The sequence below is a fragment of the Mandrillus leucophaeus genome, unplaced genomic scaffold (genome assembly GCF_000951045.1).
Source record: "Mandrillus leucophaeus isolate KB7577 unplaced genomic scaffold, Mleu.le_1.0 Scaffold141, whole genome shotgun sequence".
Classification (NCBI taxonomy): Eukaryota; Metazoa; Chordata; class Mammalia; order Primates; family Cercopithecidae; genus Mandrillus; species Mandrillus leucophaeus.
Window position 1 is genome coordinate 3,242,634 of NW_012101377.1, and position 17,895 is coordinate 3,260,528.

A 17,895-nucleotide genomic window follows, 5' to 3' on the forward strand; every position below is an offset into this window, starting at 1 on the left:
CATGCAAAGGCATGGTGGTAGGAAAGGATGGGCATGTTCTATGTGGTCCATTAAATAGCTAATGAAATGGCCCAGGTGAGAAAATGAGGCTTGAACTAGAGGAGCAGCAGCAATGGTGAGGAACACGGTTTGAGAAACATCTAGAGGGCAGCCTCTTTGACTCTGCTGTGTTGGCTAGAGGGGTACAGAAGAGAAAGGAGCTGGGGATAATGCCCAGGTTTCTGGCTTGGGGGTAGGAGGGATGAGGGAGCTGGAGTGAGGGCTAGGGGGCAGGGTGAAGATATTCTCTCAGGGACATAGTGAAGTCTTTATTATTTTTTTTTTTACTTTTATTATTATTTTTTTGAGATGGAGTTTTGCTCTTGTCACCCAGGCTGGAGTGCAATGGTGTGATCTCGGCTCACTGCAACCTCTGCCTCCTGGGTTCAGGCGATTCTCCAGCCTCAGCCTCCCTAGTAGCTGGGATTACAGGAGTCCGCCACTATGCCTGGATAATTTTTGTATTTTTAGGAGAGATGGGGTTTCACCATGTTGGCCAGGCTGGTCTCAAACGCCTGACCTTAGGTGATGTGCCCATCTTGGCCTCCCAAAGTGCTGGGATTACGGGCGTGAGCCATTGCGCCCAGCTGAAGTCTTTATTTTAAAAAAATCATTCATGGGGCTCATTCAGAGGGCTCAAGGAAAGATGACAAGGAGATCACATACATCAAAGAGCTTTGTAAATTGCAACGTGCTGAGAAAACCTTGGTGGTTACTCGCTGTGTCCTGTTACCTCTAGGACCCTCTGGCAAAGGAACAAGAACTGGTGTTTGTGGACAGGATCAGGGAGGTAAGCATGAACTTTCAGTTTTCTCTGCCCCCACAGGCACTGTGAGGCTCAGGAAGGGTGAAGAAGTGAAGGGCACAGGTTTGGTGCCCGACAGCCCGCATAAGGATTCTAGCTCTGGGTCTCTAGCTGTGGCAACGTTAGTTGCCTAAGAGCTATGAACCTTAGTTTTCTTATCTGTGAAAGGGGTAACAAAACCTGCATTGTAGGATTGTGGTGAAGATGAAATGAGGAGGTGATATGTGACACACCCCATGGCGCAGAGAAAGAGCCTGGTTATTGAAGAGTGCAATTCTAATAAGCGTTTCCTGGAAGTCTTCATTGAGAGCCAGCTTCTGAGCTGGGCCCTGAGGGATGGGCAGGATGTCAGTTGTGGGTGGGGGGAACAGGCAGAGGGAGCCGCCTGAGGAAGGGCTTAGCGTCAGGACGACACGGGCTACAGAAGTGCGGCCAGGCTGCAGCAGCATGTGGGGCCTGCCTCTGCAATTTTACTTTGTGGGATTCTGGCTGTGAGTTCATGGAGTCAGAAACCCCACTGTGTTCAGTGCCCAGGGCTCTGTGGGAGGCTCCACAAAGGCTCAATTAGGGCCTGTTCCCTCCCCGATGCGCGGCTGCTGGCCTGCAGGAAGAACTGCTGGCGGCGGGCCAGCCTCGCTGCGCATGCCCACCCAGAATGTCAGGCAGACAAAGGGGGGCGGAGGAGAGGCTGGGGATGCACAGCCAGGCTGCTGTGGCCTTCCTGAGCCCCCTCACCCGGGGAGGGTGGAGGCCTCTGCAGCGGCATGTTGCTGATGGGGAAGATGGGGTCCGGCATCCCTGCCCCGCCTGGAGCTGCCCTCCACAGGCGCCCAGACTCCACAGCTGCTCCTCTGGCTCCCCCTAGACCACTCTGCAGCAGCACTTAGCCCACTGGCCACCCTCTCCTAGTTGAAAGTTCTGCTTTGCCTCCCATCTCTGTGACTGCTGCCTCTCTGCCTCCCATGTTCCTCGGGGCTCATCCAGGTCAGCGCCTTCCATCCTCACCCTCTGCACCTGCCCTCATTTTCTTTTTTTTTTTTTTGAGACGGAGTCTCGCTCTGTCGCCCAGGCTGGAGTGCAGTGGCCGGATCTCAGCTCACTGCAAGCTCTGCCTCCCGGGTTCACGCCATTCTCCTGCCTCAGCCTCCCGAGTAGCTGAGACTACAGGCGCCCACCACCTCGCCCGGCTAGATTTTTATATTTTTTTAGTAGAGACGGGGTTTCACTGTGTTAGCCAGGATGGTCTCGATCTCCTGACCTCGTGATCTGCCCGTCTCGGCCTCCCAAAGTGCTGGGATTACAGGCTTGAGCCACCACGCCCAGCCTACCTGCCCTCATTTTCAACTCGAACTGCTTTAAGGATGGTTCCTAAGTCCGTATGGACGGCCTTGCCTGTCTCCTGAGTGCCACACCCATTTTTCCAATGGTCTCCCCAACACATCCCCCTGGGGTCCCACAGGTCTTTCCAACTCACTTGGTCTACAAGTCAACTCTCGTCTTTGCCAGCAAACTCACTGTCAGAGTAATCCTTCTAAAGTGCCAACTGGATCACAGATGATCCTGAGTTTAGAAGCCTTCCTTAGCTCCTTGACGTGCAGTAAAATGCCAAACTCTTTACTCTGGCATTCAAGGACCTTCTCAATTTAACCCTAGCTTACCTCCCTAGTGCCACTGCATTGCAACTGCACCTGCCTAGAATGACCCTACCCAAACCCTGTATTCAACTGGCAAACTCCTACTCATCCTGCAAGACCTAGCTTGAAAGTGACCTCCTCAGAGATAACTTTCCTCTCTTTCAGGCACTTGGATGTTCCCAGAGCCTTCTGTCAACAGTCTTAATACATTGTCCCACATTTTCTGTCTTCCTGGCTAGTGAGTAAGCTCCCGCTGGGTAGGACTGACATCTACTTCGGCTCTGCACCCCTGTGCCCATCCCAGGGCCTGGTACAAGGCTGGCAATCAGGAGCTGCTTGAGGGGTGAAGGAGGGAAGGAGGGAAGAGTGTTGTCCAAGATTGCTCCGCAGAGCTGGGTGCAGGCTCCATCTTTTTTCCAGGCTGGGGTTTCAATGTCTCAAGGACGAGAGAGGATGGGAGGGAAAGGGAGGAAGGCAGGGACAGGGCAGCCAGCAGTGGAACATCAGAGTGACAGCCACCCCTGGAGCCCCAAGTACATTCCCGATGAGTCCTACTGACCCACCCAGCTTGCTGACCACAAAGCCATAGCTCTTCCAGGATACCCCAGGAGACATCCCAGCTGGAATATGCACTGGACTCTGACAGGACTGGATGGTAAACTCCCAAGTTGCCATTTACTGGCTGTGGGACTTCAGGTTGGTCACTCAACCTCTCTGTGCCTCAGTTTCCTCACTGATAAAATTGAGATAACAACAGTTCCTACCTGGGACGATTTTTTTTCTTTCCTGTTTGTTTATTTGTTTGTTTTGAGATGGAGTCTCGCTCTTGTCGCCCAGGCTGGAATGCAGTGGCTCGATCTTGGCTCACTGCAACCTCCACCTCCTGGATTCAAGCGATTCTCCTGCCTCAGCCTCTACAGTAGCTGGGATTACAGGCACCCACCACCACGCTCAGCTAATTTTTGAATTTTTAGTAGAGACGGGATTTCACCGTGTTGGCCAAGCTGGTCTTGAACTTCTGACCTCAGGTGATCTGCCCGCCTTGGCCTCCCAAAGTGCTGGGATTACAGGCATGAGCCACCACATCCAGCCGATTTTTTTTTCCTTTTCACTCACGTTTTTTTTATAACTACTTATTGTGTGCCAGACACTGTGCTAGGTTTTGGGGAATCCTGCTCTCATGGAGGTGACATTCTGTGGGTTGGCAGGATAATGAAGGGGAACACGATTCTCAGCAAAAAGAAAAGTTCTGCTCAACTGGTGTACCCCATTTATTCTAGTTCTTTCTAGGGCAGAGTCACCCTTTCCCCAACCCCCTCCTTTCAGCTCCGTGGCTGGGGAAACAGCCCCCACCCCAACCCACCACATCCCTTGGAGCACCCTGGGGCCTGGAGGCACTAGGGCCCTTTCAGAAAAACACCCTGCCAAGAATGCATCACCCTGCCAGGGCGCCGACCAAGGAAAACACAGGGTCTGAGGAGGGAGATCAGACAGGCCCTCAGGCCAGGCCATTGGAGGGGCAGGCACAGCAGGAAAGCCGAGTCAGGCACCAGGTGAAATATGACCTCCAAAGCATCCATAGGCATTTCTTGTATAAACACCCCAGTCCAGACAGGAAGTGGGGCTGGGGGAGCTGGAGGGGGACGTGGCCCCACAGGACCCCCCAGAGGCAGACAGATGGACAGGAAAGCGGGGGAGGAAGAGGTCAGTGGAGAAAAACAAAGAGGGGATGGGGCGTGGAGAGAAGAGAAGAGAGTGCTGCTGGGGAGAAGGAACAGACCATAATACTCCCCTCTCGTCCAGAGAGAGGCTTCCATTTGCTTCTCATCATCCGAGAGGTACAGAATCACCAGACAGATGGGGAAACTGAGGCTGTGAGAAGCAATGAGGCCAGCATCCTGTGACTGTTTATCGCCTGTTGCCCACTGAAGGTCCTGCCCAGAGGCACTCTGGAATGTTCTGTGAAGAATTGTTTGTCATGACCTTCCTGAGACCCCACAGTGGGTTGGTGGCCAAGCTGGGGCACAGATCTGGGTTTCCAATGGTGTCTCCAGGCCCCAGGATGGCCTCCAGAGGCCCGGCGCATTCCTAAGGCTCTGCTGCAGCTTCTGCTGACAGAGCAGGGTCAGCCTGAAATCACCCCAGGCCTCACGACACAGAGTCACTGTACAGTGGGGACTCCACCCGGCCTTTCCAGTCCCAGAGTGCTGGACTGAGCCTGGCAGTCCCCACTGGACAGATGGGAAGGCTGGGGGTCCAGAAAAGCATGCAATTTACCCAAAGTCACACAGTGAGTTAGTGGTGGGATCAGAACCGATGTCCTTCTCAGGTCAGTGGAAAGGTTTGTTTGTTTATTTGTTTATTTATTTATTTCCCAAACCACGGTAGCCAGAGACTGCAGAGTTTGGTCCTACCTTTCAGAGTCCATATCCCATGGCCTGAGCTTAAGGGGAGATGATACCAGGGCTGGGCCACCTCTGGAGGGCTTCAAGGGGACATGCTCAGGATCGACTCCTTGGCAATGGGCTTATTCATCCATTCATTCATTTTAGAGACAGGGTATCACTCTGTCATCCAGGCTGGAGTGCAGTGGTATGATCATGGCCTACAGCAACCTCAAACTCCTGGACTCAGGTGATCCTCCCATCTGTCTCAGTCTCCAGACTAGCTAGGACTACAGGCATGTGCCACCACACCTAGCTATATTCAATTATTATTATTATTATTATTTTTGTAGAGAAGACAACTCTCTATATTGGCCAGGCTGGTCTCAAACTCCTGGGCTCAAGCCATCATCTCGTCTCGGCCTCTGAAGAGACTGGGACTACAAGTGCGTGTCACCACACCAGGGTTGGGCGTTTTTAATAAGGGGAGAGGAAAAAGAGACTGAGCACATTCCCCAGACCTCCAGGATGCTGGGAAGTGGGGGGGTTTCCGGAGGATCCCTGAACCCACCTCAACTTCCACCCAAAGTGGCAAGGGAGAAATGGCCCCATCCTTAACCCAGGGACCAGCCCAAATCCTTACCTCCAGTCACGATGGGGTGGGTCCCGCCCCATTTAATTTCACGGATGCCCCACCATCTTCCCCACCCTGCCCCTTCTCACTCCAGGTTTGGCACCTTGAAGCCCGGTTTCCGGGCACACCCGAGGCCCCGCCCCTCTTCCCCAGCTAGCCCCGCCCCTCGAATCCCTGCCCTCATCTCTGTCGGCCCCACCCCTGCGGGTGGGCCAGGCTCACCTTGGTCTCTGCCAGTTGTCGCTTGAGCAGCTGCAGCGCCTCAGTGTGCTCCCGCTCGCTGTCTTGAAGGGCCTGAAGTTGTTCCTTCAGCTCCCTCTGAAACACATACAGGGCCGGGATGGGGGCAGGGGCCGCGCCTGGCCCAGGCATTCATCCCTGACCACTGCCAGGCGCTGAGGGTTAGCCTGGCCTCTGTCCCCACGTCCAACCCTTGCCTCCCGTCACAGTTCAACTACCAGCAAGTCCTGTAGAGTCTGTCTCCTAAATACCTCCAGAATCCGTCCCTATCTTTCACCCGCATCTTTGCAACAGCCTCCTCCGCTTTGGCTAACCTAGAGGCTTCTGTGACAATCAACCTCCATATACACACTCTCCGGCTCCCCACACTTGGCCCTGGATCCCCGCTTAGAATTAAGGCAGGGGTCTCCAACCCCCAGACCACAGATGGGTATCAGTCCGTAGGTTGTTAGGAACCTGGCCGCACAGCAGGAGCTGGGCGGTGGTGGGGAGGGGCAAACCTTCATCTGTATTTACGGCCGCTCCCCATCGCTGGCATTACCACCTGACTCCACCTGCTGTCGGATCAGTGGTAGCATTAGTTTCTCATAGGAGTGTGAACTGCACATGGGAGGGATCTAGGTTGCCTGCTCCTTATGAGAATCTAATGCCTGATGATCACTCACTGTCTCCTGTCACCCCCAGATGGGACTGTGTAGCTGTGGAAAAACAAGCTCAGGGCTCCCACTGATTCTACATCATGGAGAGTTGTGTAATTATTTCATTATATATTACAATGAAATAATAGTAGAAATAAAGTGCACAATAAATGTAATGTGCTTGAATCATCCCAAAACCATCACCCCACCCCCACCACCCACACTTTGTGGAAAAATTGTCTTCCCTGAAGCTGGTCCCTGGTGCTAAAAAGGTTGAGGACTGCTGCTCTAAAGAACCAAAGCTGTACCAGTCCAATGCTACAGACTAGCTGCCAACATTCTCTGAGGGCTACAGTGGGCTGGGCACTGTTCTTAGCTCTTTGCTTGTATTAATTCACTTGGGCCTCTCAGTAACCCTAAGGGAGGCACGATTATTATCTCCATCTTCTGATGGAGAAAAAGATACAGAGAGGTCAAGAAACTGGCCCCACAGCCTACAGATAAGCACGTAACGGTAAAGAAGGAATGGGAACCCGGGCAGCCTGGTTGTGGAGACCATGATCTTGTTGCCTGGTGACACGTTTTCTACCATGATGACTCCTGCGATGACTAACAACAAATCCACGACACACAAGATATCAGAATTTTAAATAAAAGCATGATCAGCATCACTGATTTTTCCTTTGTCGCAGGTTCCAGTGTGGCTCAGCAGAGCACCGTTAGTGATCCTGGCCTTGTTTGAAATGTTGAATTTTGTTCATCATGGGTTTTTTGCATTTATTTTGATTTAAGAAACACCGCATTAAATACTATTCATCTCGATTGCTGAGTTTGGGGCACCTTCTGATCCCACCTCTGTCTCCAACACCCTCCCCCGTTACTCCCATCCAGCCAGTGGCCTTCTTCCTGTGCCTCCACCATCTTGAGCTCATTCCAACCTTCAACCTATGCCCTAGGACTATTCCCGCTGGCTGGTGGCCTCCACTCTCAAGAGTTTCTCATGGTGACTCCTTTGTACCATTAACTTAACTCAGCTGCCACCTCCTTGAAGAGTCTTGCCTGATGACCCCACGTACGCTGGCACCTCCTCATACCCTGTCACGCATCTGGATTCACGGTCTTCCTTGCACCTTCTGCTGTCTGAATGTATTTGACTGTGTCTTTACTGCCCGTCTCCTCACTAGAATGTGAGTTTCATGAGAGTAGTAGGAATCTTGTCTAGCTTGTTCCCTGCCTTATGCCCAGGGACTCAGTGATTATTCGTCAAGTGATAAAAGGGGTGTGGAGGTGAGTGCTGCCCAGCACAGGGTCCAGCTGTCTGTAGGCATTGGGAATCTCGCCCATTGTATTATCGCCAGTTGTTTTCCTGTCTGTCTCTCCTCCGTCCCCTTATTGGCCCATGAGTCCTCCAGGTCGGCTCCTATTGCTCCCTCTCCATATACCTCGCACCCAGCAGCAGCCTGGCACTGAGATGGGACTCAAGGATGCTTGCTGCATGAATAGAATTCCTGGAAATGGCCTCTGAGTTCCCCCAGGCAGCCTGGGCTGTGAGTAGTGCCAGGAAGGCTGACTTACCTGTTCACATCCACCTCCCTCCCACTCATTCAGCTTGTCAGACCAGGGAGGGCCTCGGTAAATGTCTAGTTCAATTAATTTTACAGACTAGGCAGCAATGTGGGAAAATGTTCATGATGACATGCTGATGGAAGAATGTAGAAAACAAAATTATCTTTGAATACTATCAATCATTCACTTAACAAATATTTCTTGGGCAACTATTATGTACCAGGCACTGTTGAGGCACTGGGATATGGCAAAGGACAAGACAGACACAGTCCTTGACCATAGAGACTAGTCTAGTGGGGACGACAGACAACAAACAAGGAAAATAATAAAGGAGTGAGGTTACCAATATGGTGTGTCCTCCAGAGAAAATAAAGCAGTGTGAGATGAAGGGGACTTTAGGTAGGGTGGCCAGGGAAGGCTTCTCTGAGGAGGTGACAGCAGAAGGATGAGGAAGAGCCAGCCATGAAAATGGGGGTAAGATAGAAAAAAATAAGCTGCTCTTTTTGAGAACCCATGCTGATGCAATGGTTGGAACTCTGGCAGCCATCTTAGGCCATGAGGCAACTGTAAAGACTGAAGTCACAAGCTGAAACCAGAAGAGTAGAAGGAAGAAGGAGCCTGAGTCCCTGATGACTACGGGGCTGCCACACCATTGGTTTACCCAGTGACATGCTAGGAAGCTGGCTGTCTCAGAAAAACTTTTTTTTTTTTAAGCCCCAACAGTGCCAATTTCCATGATGTGAATGCTCCCACTCAAGTGGATTTCAAGTTATCAGTGTGAAGTAGTAGTTGGACTCGGCATTGAGATGAGATGCACACAATCAGCTCTCAGGATCCAGTGCAACCCGCTGCAGCACACCCTACCTGGAGTCCTTTCCTAGAGACTTGTCTTACATGAGAGAGAAATGCACCCCATCTGACTGCAGCTACTTCAGCCAGGGCTCTGTTACTAACAGCTGAAAGTCATTCCTAACATTCATATGCAGCTTGAGCAGATGCAGTCCTTGGAGCAGAGGAATCTTGCTTGACTAAGAGAGTAGAAAGACTGCTCCTCAGGTGCCCCTGACAGCCTTGGGCTGTCCAGCCTGGGACACAGTGTGGCTGACAGGCAGATGTGGAGGAGATGGGCCGAGTGCTACAATTCTTCCCCTGGAGGTCCCCGTGGGTCCACAGAAGACCCAGCCACCCAGGCAGCTCTTCAGGATTTCTAAGAAACTGCCTTGGAGTCTAGTTCCTCACATTGCTCAGGGCACTCGAGAAACCTGGACGAATTCCTCCCTGATTTCGGAGTCAGGGAATAAGGACAGCGGGCTTCCTCCTTCCTTCTGGATCCTGGGAGAATCGGAACACTCATTTGCCCATTCCACAAACATGTGGCGAGACCTTGGGCCCCGCATGGTGCTGTGTCAGGGATGGGGACAGGGATAAGGGACGAGTCCCAAACCTGATGCCACGAGGTGTGCATGTGTTGGAGTGACAGTCAGGGACATAGACACTTACATCACGGGGAATGCTGCGATCGTGTTAGGAGATCCCAAACTTGCTCCTCTCCCTATATTCCCCATCTCAGTGAAGAGCACCCCTCCCCCAACTCCATCCCAGCCAGAAACCTCGGAGTGAGAGTCATCCTGAGTCCTACCGCCTCCAGGCCAATCCAGTGACCAGGTTTGCTCTGGAATTTGTTCTCTCCTCTCTATGTGTGCTGCCTCTGGTTCAGTTTTCACCGCTTCTTTTCTGGGCTGTGGCCCCAGGCTCCTCCCTGCCTCTAGCTCTCCTGCTGCTCCAAGTGCCCTGCATAGCAGCTGCAGTGATTGTTCTACAGGACAGATCTATAAATGCTTTCCCCTCTCACTCTCCCCATTGTGCCAGTCCGCAGATTTCCACATTGTCTGAGAAGAAAGGCACAAAGCCTTAGGGTGACATTCAAGGCTCTTCACTGCTGGCCCCAACCTTTTCTTCTCCAGTCCTAGCTCTTGGTCCAGATGTGTGCTGTCCAATACGACACTTGTGGCTATTTAAATTGCAATTAATTAAAATGAAATAAAATGGAAAATTCAGTTCCTCGGTTGCACTGGTCACATTTCAAGTGCTTGCCAGCCACATGGGCTGCTGTATCAGACAGTACAGACACAGAACTGCCCATTCTCCCAGAGAGTTCTAGCGGACGGTACTGCTCCAGACACACTAAGCAGCTCACACAGCTCTCCAGGCCTTTACACATCTCTCAAGACCCAGAGCAAATGTCACCTCCCCTGGGAGTCCGTATCTCAAACTCTGTGTGCACAGTGTCCCACACTTGTATCCTGATGGCACATACTGCATTTTAATTGCAAGATTACCTATCAATCTCCCCTACTAGGCTGGGCACAGTGGCTCACACCTGTAATCCCAACACTTTGGGAGGCTGAGGCAGGTGGATCACCTGAGGTCAGAAGTTCAAAACCAGCCTGACCAACATGGCAAAACCCCGTCTCTACTAAAAATACAAAAATTAGCCGGGCATGGTGGCGGGTGCCTGCAATCCTGGCTACTCAGGAGGCTGAGGTGAGAAAATCGCTTTAACTGAGGTGGAAGTTGCAGTGAGCCAAGATCATGCCACTGCACTCCAGCCTGGGCGACAGAGCCCAGTCTCAAAAAAAAAAAAAAAAAAAAAATCCCCTACTAGATTGTACACTCCAGCCTGGGTGACAGAGCAAGACTCCATCTTTAAAAACAGAAACAAAAAATTCTCCCCTACTAGACTGTGGGCTCTTGAGGGCAGGGACTGTGGAAAGGGGAGATTTTCACAATCTTAGTACCTAGGACAGGGCCACACACCGCTGGCCTCGCTGAGTCTTCAGGATGTTCCTGCCCAGGGATGAGGCTAGGCTGGGTCAGAGCTCACCTCTGAAAGCGTGGGAGGGGAGAGAAGGCCCCCAGCAGGCAGAGTTCCCTGGGTGGGCTAGGTGCAGAGCCTGAGGGAACATCTAACCTAGGAAAACCAAACCCTAGAGTCCAGAAGGCAGGACTTAGAAGGCTGCCTGAGCTGTGTCACCCCTCCCCCTCCAACATGTCTCCTTCCTCGGTTAGAAAAATGGCTCTACCACCCATTAGGCTGTGTGAACCTAGGATGTCAGCTAACCTCTCTGTGCCCCAGTGCCTTGTCTGAAAAATGGGGATAATCATATCTCCTAGGGTTGGGAGGGTAAAATGAGACAATGGTAAGAAGTGTTCAGCCTCACAGGGCACAGAGCCTGGCACACCCTGGGTGCTCGGGAGACAGAGCGGTCACTGTGTCCCGTATGCGGCTTCCTAGTCGCTTCTTTGTGTTTTTATCCCTCACTGTGTCCAGGTGGCCCCTCCTTCCCTTCTCAGATGGCCAGAGCAGGAAGAGGCTGCAGGGACCATCTGGTCCAACCCCTTGGATTGCCAGGACAGGAAACACAGGCCCAAGGGAAGGGACCAACTGGCCCACGGCCACACACAGCTTGACAGAGGAGAACAAACTGGAAATTTTACTCCAGCAGAGAGGTCACACAGGAAACTGGAGCCTGATAAACTCCCAAGTGATAGAGCTTAACCCTGAGGAAGGACACCCGGTAACCGCAAAGATGCAGGACCAGAGGGGCTGGAGGCGGGTGTGGTTTGGGTTTTAATTTCACAGGCATCTTGTCGACCTAATTCTCACAACAATTCACAAGGTTAGTAGTGTCTTTATTGCGCCCATCTCACAGAGGGGGAAATTGAGGGTCAGTGAGGTTAGGCAGTTGCCTAAGTTCACATAGCTAGTAAGGGCAGAGGGGAGGCTCTCAGTGGCTCCAAAAATCCCTGTGCAAAATCTCTTGGCCTCCCTACCTCCCATGCAAGTCAATGCAGCAAAAATTTCTGAGTACCCAGTGAGTGTCAGGCTTTGTGCTGGCCGCTCCAGGGGAGGGTCTATACATGGTCCTTGAAGAATTTGCAGTTAGTTGAGGAAGAAGGAGGAAGAAACTTGAATAGGTAAAATACAAAGAAGAACAGGATAAACATGGAGGGCCTGCTAGGATCCAGTACAGCTGACAACACCTGGCTGTGCTCACGGCGCCCTCCTTCCACCTTGGTTTCCAAATCTGTAAAGTAAGGTTTTTTTTTTTTTTAAAGACAGAATCTTGCTCTGTCACCCAGGCTGGAGTGTAGTGGTGCGATCTTGGCTCACTGCAACCTCTGCCTCCCAGGTTCAAGTGATTCTCCTGCTTCAGCCTCCTGAGTAGCTGGGATTATAGGTGCCCGCCACAATGCCCGGCTAATTTTTGTAGGTTTGTATTTCTAGTAGAGATAGGGTTTCGCCATGTTGGCCAGGCTGGTCTTGAACTCCTGACCTCAAGTGATCCGCCTACCTTGGCCTCCCAAAGTGCTGGGATTACAGGCATCAGCCATGGCGCCGGGCCTCAAATCTGTTAAGTAAGGCCTAACAGTACCTGCTCCATAGGCTTACTCTGTGAATGAAATGACTGACATGACGTACAGGGTGAGCTCAATCAATACTAGTTGTCATTATCATCATAGTAACTATATGTAAAGTTGAGACTCAGAACTAGGGGAGCTTCAAGGAAGGAGTTTATTTCTGATGGAAGGACAAAGGAAGATGGATGGCCAGGGTTCCTTCAAGTCTCCAGGATGGGCCAGGGCATTGCAGGTGGGGAGAACAGGTTGGGTAGGGGCCCACCCTCACATGTGCAGGAAGTGGGGGTGGTTGGGGATGGCTGCAGCCAGGCATGTGACAGGTGGGTGGAGTCACAAGCTGGAAAGGCCAGTTGGGGCTAGCTAGGGTAGGGGTGGATACTGGAGGAGGCCTTGAATGTCAGCCTGGAGAGTTGGATTCCACAGGGCCCCATCAGAGCGGGGGCGGGCAGGGCAGGATGAGGTGACTGTGGAGGACACACCTCAGAGGGTGGGGCTGTGGAGTCTGCGCAGCCCTGAGCACACAGTTATGCAAATATGCCAGTTTGAGGCTCTGGGGCTCTTAATTGGTATGAAGCAGCCAGGACTGGGGCAACAGAGGAGTTGGGGGGCACAGAGAGGCAGGGCTCAAATGTTCCCAAGGCCAGATCTCTCCTGCTGTGAGGCCATCCCTCCCTCTGGCCCGGGGGACAAAGCAGCTGTGGAAAGCCATCTCGGCTCTGGCTTCAGGGACTCTTCATCAGAAAAGCCTGTGTTCAAATCCTGACTGCATGACTTTTGCTCAGGGCTCACCTCCACAAGCTTTCACAGTGTTGTGATGAAGGCTAAGTGAGATGGCTCCTATGACATGGTCCAGCATGGTGCTGCACACAGTAGGTGCTCAAGCCTCTCCTCTTCTCCATGCCTGGGTACTGCTCTCTCTTTCCCTCTCTGACCCAAGGATGCCGGAAACCTGACCGTGACAAACTTGAACTTGCCTCTCTCTTTCCTACCCCAGCCTCAGTCTTTCATCTATACCTAGAACCGGATGCTCCTGGTCCTCCCAACAGACTGGAATTCTTCTATATCTTCAAGCCCCGACCCTCCCTGTGCAATTCCGAGCCACACAATCTCTGGCAACATCTGGCCACTCCCTGCTTCTAGGGTCTCCCACCAGCTCCCCTGGCACACTGCCCCAGAGTGCTTGGTCCATAATACAGACCTGGCCGGGCTGCACTTGCCTGCTCACATCTGTTTCTGGCTTCCTAGCATGTTAAGGATCAAGCTTAGTGGGTGCATGCATATGCGTGTGTGAGCTTGTGTGCGCATGCATGTGTATATGTGTACTTGTGTGTGTGCATATGTGTGCATGTGTGTGTACATTCAAGCATTCAAAGCCCTTCCTGTGCTGGTCAAGCCTCACTTTTCCATTCTTACCTCCTCCTGCCACACCCTCCCCTCCAGCTACAACGAACTACCTAAATGTGTGCTCACCTCCATGCCTGTCCCTGGTCACACTCAGATAACCTGAGTTCAAGTTCTAGCTTCAGGGACACTTAGTGGTTTTCTGACCTTAGGCACAGTTTCTTTCTTTTTTTTTCCCCCTAATTAAAAAAAATTTTTTTTAGAGATAAGGGCTCACTCTGTCACCTAGGCTGAAGTGCAGTGGTGCAATCATAGCTCACTATAGCCTCAAACTCCTGGGGCTCAAGTAATCCTCCTGCCTCAGCCTCCCAAGTACCTAGCACTACAGGCATGCACCATGCCTGGATAATGTTTAAAAATTTATTGTAGAGATGGGGTCTCTCTGTGTTGCCCAGGATGGTCTCGAACTCCCAGCTCCTGGCTTCAAATGTTCCTCGCACCTTGGCCTCCCAAGAGCTGGGATTAGAAGCATAAGCCACTGTGCTTGGCCTCTTTTTTTAAAAAAAAAATTTATTGAGGTAAAATATACATATATAACTTATCATTTAACCATTTTTAAGTATACAATTCAGAGGCAGTAAATACATTTATATTCTTTACCCTCCTTTCTTCCTCCCACTTCTTCTCCCTTCTCTCTTTCCAGGCCCTTAGGCACAGTTTCTGTTTTTCCTTTTTTGAGACAGGGTCTCACTCTGTCACCCAGGCTGGCTGGAGTGCAGTGGCATGATCACAGCTCACTGCAGCTTCAACCTCCTGGGCTCAGGCAATCCTCCCACCTCAGCCTCCAGAACAGCTGGGACTACAGGTGCATGAAACCATGCCCGGCTAATTTTTTTGCATTTTTTGTAGAGATAGGGTTTTGCCTTGTTGCCCAGGTTGGTCTCGAACTTCTGGACTCAAGCAATCCTCCTGCCTTGACCTCTCAAAGTACTGGAATTACAGGTGTGAGCTACTGTGCCCAGTCAGGCACCGTTTCTGAGCCTCAGTTTCTCCATTTGTAAAATGGGGCATGAGCTCCGTCTCATAGGGTTACTGTTAGAATTAAATGAGAGGTAGGCTGGGGGAGAGAGAGAGAAGGGGCGTGGGCCTGCTTGTCAAAGCCTTGAATCCGATCCCTGGAATGCTCTGCACCAGGCTGTGCATGTTTTTATTCCCTCTGTCCATAACATCTTTCTTTCTGCTCCCTGGCCTGAAGCACTCAGCACATCTTTTAGGATTCAGCTCAACAGAACAAGCCTCAGTTACAGCAACCTACCAGTTCATGGGCCTATCGCTCGGGGCCACACAGGGCCAGGTCTTGTATAGCTCTCTCCTGGGCCCAACACAGGGCTGGCCCGCTGTAGCCATGGCATATATACTGGCTAAAGAAATTATGTGTGTGTGTGTGTGTGTATATATATACATGTATATATGTGTGTATATATACATATATGTATATATATACACGTGTATATATACACACACATATATATATGCACACACATATGTATATGTATTTTTTTTTTGAGATGGAGTCTTGCTCTGTCACCCAGGCTGGAGTGTAGTGGCACGATCTCGGCTCACGGCAACCTCTGCCTCCCGGGTTCAAGTGATTCTCGTGCCTCAGCCTCCCAAGTAGCTGGGACTACAGGCATATGCCACTATGCCCAGCTAATTTTTTTTTTTTTTGTATTTTTAGTAGAGATGGGGGTTTCATCATGTTGGCCAGGCTGATCTTCAACTCAGGTGATCCACCTGCCTTGGCCTCCCAAAGTGCTGGGATTACAGGCATGGGCCACTGCGCCCAGCCCAGAAATTATTAAGTGAATCCCTGAATCCAAGACAGAACTCACCTCCAAATCTTCCTCATCCACTCTGAGTGTTCAAGCAAAGATGAAGGTTAGGAAGGTAAATGGGACTGAGAAAACAACACTGGACTGACAGTCAGGAGAGCTGAGCTCTGGTCTAACCCTGGGCAAGCCAGTTTCCCCATCTGCAAAATGGGGAGAGTATCAACTCTTTGATGGTTTCTCAGGTTCCTCCCCATTTGGGTGCTCCCTGGGACAGTTGGCATGTTGGGAAGGAGGGTGAGTTCTGAGTCAGAAAGACCAGCTTGAATCTCAGCTCTTCCTCCTACTTGCAGTGTGATCTTGGGAAAGTTACTGAATCTCTCAGCCTCAGTTTCTTCATCTGTGAGATGGTACTGATCTCAGTCCCACTCAGGGAGTAGGGAAAGAAAAAAATCCTTGTGAGGATCGAATGCCCATAACAAAGCACCTGGCACACAGTAAGTGCCCATAACTTACTTTGTGCTGAGTAGCCGGGAATACAGGCATATGCCACCATGCCCAGCCAGCTTTGCCCTCACAGAGGCTGCTGTTGGCAGAGAAATCCTGCCCTCTCCTTGGAAAAGTAACAGCAGAGCCACTTCCCCAGAACACAGACAACTTCCTTTCTATGCTACAAAATAAAGTACCTCTGAATCTGTCATTTCTTTGGCTATTTAGCAACTCTTTCTCTCTCTTTCCACATAAAGCAGGAGGGCTAGTTCTTACTTCCATTTCTCAGGTTGGGTAAAAGAGTGTCACCCCCTCTCCTGGAAGAAACCAGAGCTGGGATTTGAACCTAGCCCCCAGCCCCGCTCCCTCCTTGGGTGGCTGCCTTGGTGTCACTGGATCACCATACCCTGCCTGCCAGGGCTTGCGCCCAAGGCTGATCCACTGCTGTCTTCTCTGGCATGAAGGAAGCCTTGGGAAGGGCTCCAACGGTCACATGAGGCTTGGAGGGGGCGGCTGAGACTGAATCGGATCCCCTCTCTGGGGGTTAGGAACCTGAGATGGCCAGAGAGCCGGATGCCACGCCTGGTCTGACCAAGATGACGTCCCAACCACCTGCCCTCGGGGCGTCAGCTGGGACAGATGGCCTGGCCCTGTCAATACAGGACAAGCAGGGTGGCTGGGAGACAATTACCCAACCCTCAGAGGCAGCTCAGGGATGATATGTGGCCTAGTCAGACTGGCTTCAAATCCTGGCCCTGCCATTTACCAGCTGGGTGACCAAATGAGTCACTTAATTCCTCTGAGTTTGTTACTTCATCGGTAAAAGAAATAGATAACAGTACCCATCCCACAGGGTGCTATGAAGATTAAATGAGGTAATGCAAGAAAAGCTCTTAGTGCAGTCCCAGGCATTCAGACTGGGCTCAATGAATATTGGCTGAGAAGCCCTGAACTCTTTGGAAATGGGCTCCCTCCCTCCCTCCACTTTGCTCAGTGGTCCAGGTACTCAGCAGTGGAGGTGGGGAGGAAGACACCAACACACACACACACGCACACACACGCACATGCACACACATGTGCACACATGTACACACATGCATACACACATGCATGCACGCATACACACACACAGGTTACACAAAAATCCTTAGAACTATATAGTAATTCCTGCCATGTTTCATGGGGTATGATTATGGGGGGGACTTTTACATTATATAGCTCTGCTTCTTATGTTAATTTTATAATGAACAAAGATATTTAAAAATAGTTTCGGGGTACCTACTGTGCCAGGCACGGTACTAGGCACTTCTGATAAAGGATTCCTAACCCTTACAACATCCTTCCCAGGAATGTCATATCCTTATGTTATAGATGAACCTTAGGGAAGGAGCCTTAGATAAGCAAAGTAACGTGACCAAGGACACACAGCATGTCAGGTCTGACCCCTGTGATGGAATCTGGAGTACAAAGCAATTGTGCTTAGTAGGTCAGGGAAGGCTTCACAGAGGAGGTGATATTTGACCTGAAGTTTTAAAGTTGAGTAGGACTTCTCTAGGTCAGGTTTCTCAACTAGAGGTGATTTTGACTCTAGGTGACATTTGTCAATACTTGGAGATGGTTTTGATTGTCACAACTTGGGAGGTGGGTGGAATTTGCTACTGGCATCTAGTGGGTAGAGACCAGGTTTGCTGCCAGACTTCCTATAACACACAAGATGGCCCTGCACAACAGTTATCTAGCCCCAAATGTCAACAGTGCCGAGTACGATGTAACCTACTATAGCTGTCATTTATTGAGTGCTGTTAGGTACTAAGCTTTTATAAACATCATCTTGTTTAATCCTAATATAATTACTTCCATGCTATCCATGAAGG

The 17,895-nt window shown here is 51.0% G+C and overlaps 1 protein-coding gene across 1 annotated transcript in view; it reads right to left on the minus strand.

Moving 5' to 3' along the window:
- TRIM62 (tripartite motif containing 62) overlaps positions 1–16,580 on the minus strand; it is a 35,448-nt gene extending 18,868 nt beyond the window's left edge. The window contains exons 1-2 of the mRNA XM_011974092.1: positions 16,437–16,580; positions 5,719–5,814 (exon numbers count right to left, since the gene is read on the minus strand). Of these exons, the coding sequence (XP_011829482.1) occupies positions 5,719–5,814; positions 16,437–16,481 (141 nt within the window). The 5' untranslated portion in view covers positions 16,482–16,580. The remainder of the gene's footprint in view (positions 1–5,718; positions 5,815–16,436) is intronic.
- Between the last annotated feature and the right edge of the window lie 1,315 nt (positions 16,581–17,895).